This window comes from Bos grunniens, chromosome 29, assembly GCF_055505025.1.
Source record: "Bos grunniens cultivar Pamir isolate PY7600 chromosome 29, Bosgru_T2T1.0, whole genome shotgun sequence".
Classification (NCBI taxonomy): Eukaryota; Metazoa; Chordata; class Mammalia; order Artiodactyla; family Bovidae; genus Bos; species Bos grunniens.
In genome coordinates this window covers 23,094,486-23,095,806 of record NC_141193.1, presented here as the reverse complement: position 1 = coordinate 23,095,806, position 1,321 = coordinate 23,094,486, and the positions used below count along the sequence as shown (strand labels likewise).

General features: G+C 48.8%; 1 protein-coding gene across 1 annotated transcript; it reads left to right on the top strand.

Moving 5' to 3' along the window:
• The first annotated feature begins 391 nt into the window (after positions 1–391).
• Positions 392–1,321, top strand: LOC147342282 (olfactory receptor 8A1). The gene has a single exon (XM_086384529.1). It carries the CDS (start codon positions 392–394, stop codon positions 1,319–1,321), a length of 930 nt encoding a protein of 309 aa, XP_086240655.1.

The following is a 1,321-nucleotide window of genomic DNA, read 5'->3' as shown; positions in this document are numbered from 1 at the left end:
AGACAGTGTGGTACACAGATCACTGGGCCCCATCTCAGAGTTCCTGACTTGGTAGGTCTGGGGAGAGGCCTGAGAATCTGCATCTCTAACATCTTCATGTAATGCCAATGATGCTGGCCCAGGAACTGCACTTTAAGACCCACTGTGCTAGGCTGTTTCAGAACCACGAAAGTGACAGCAGCTCCAGATCTTGCCCCCTTTTGGGCTCATCTTTGAAATACTCAGGGTCTTGTCTTCCTCCCAAAACAAACAGCAGGATGAGGGAATATTCATCAGGAAAGACATCAGGATCACACAACTGGCCCAGATTCTCAAAACTAGCTTCACCAAGCAGTGCAAGAAGCAGCCTTTCATGCAATTCTTCTCTCATCACACAGGTCCCCCAAGGAGAATGGCTGCAGAAAATCACTCTACAGTGACAGAGTTCATTCTCGGAGGTTTAACAAATCGACCAGAGCTCCAGCTCCCTCTCTTCTTCCTCTTCCTTGGGATCTACTCTGTCACCATGGTAGGGAACCTGGGCATGATAACACTGATTTGTCTGAACGCTCAGCTTCACACCCCCATGTACTACTTCCTCAGCAACCTGTCCTTTGTGGATCTCTGCTACTCCTCTGTCATTACCCCTAAGATGCTGGTGAACTTTGTGTCAGGAAAGAACACCATCTCCTATGCAGGATGCATGGCCCAGCTCTACTTCTTCCTGGTGTTTGTCATTGCTGAATGTTACATGCTTACCATGATGGCCTATGACCGCTATGTTGCCATCTGCAGACCTTTGCTTTACAACATCATCATGTCTCATCGAGTCTGCTCCCTGCTGGTGGCTGGGGTCTATATCATGGGGCTCATTGGCTCAACCATAGAGACTGGCCTCATGTTGAAACTGCCCTATTGTGAACACCTCATCAGTCATTACTTCTGTGACATCCTCCCCCTCATGAAACTTTCCTGCTCTAGCACCTATGACGTTGAGATGACAGTCTTCTTTTTGGCTGGATTCAACATTGTAGTTACTAGCTTAACAGTCCTAATTTCCTATGCCTTCATCCTGTCCAGTATCCTCCGCATCAGCACCACAGAGGGAAGGTCCAAAGCCTTCAGCACCTGCAGCTCCCACTTTGCAGCTGTGGGGATTTTCTATGGAACAACCGCCTTCATGTACTTGAAACCCTCCACGGCCAGTTCCCTGGCCCAGGAGAACATGGCCTCCGTGTTCTACACCACAGTGATCCCCATGCTGAACCCCCTGATCTACAGCTTGAGGAATAAGGAGGTGAAGGCTGCCATGCAGAAAACTCTGAGGGAAAAATTGTTTTGA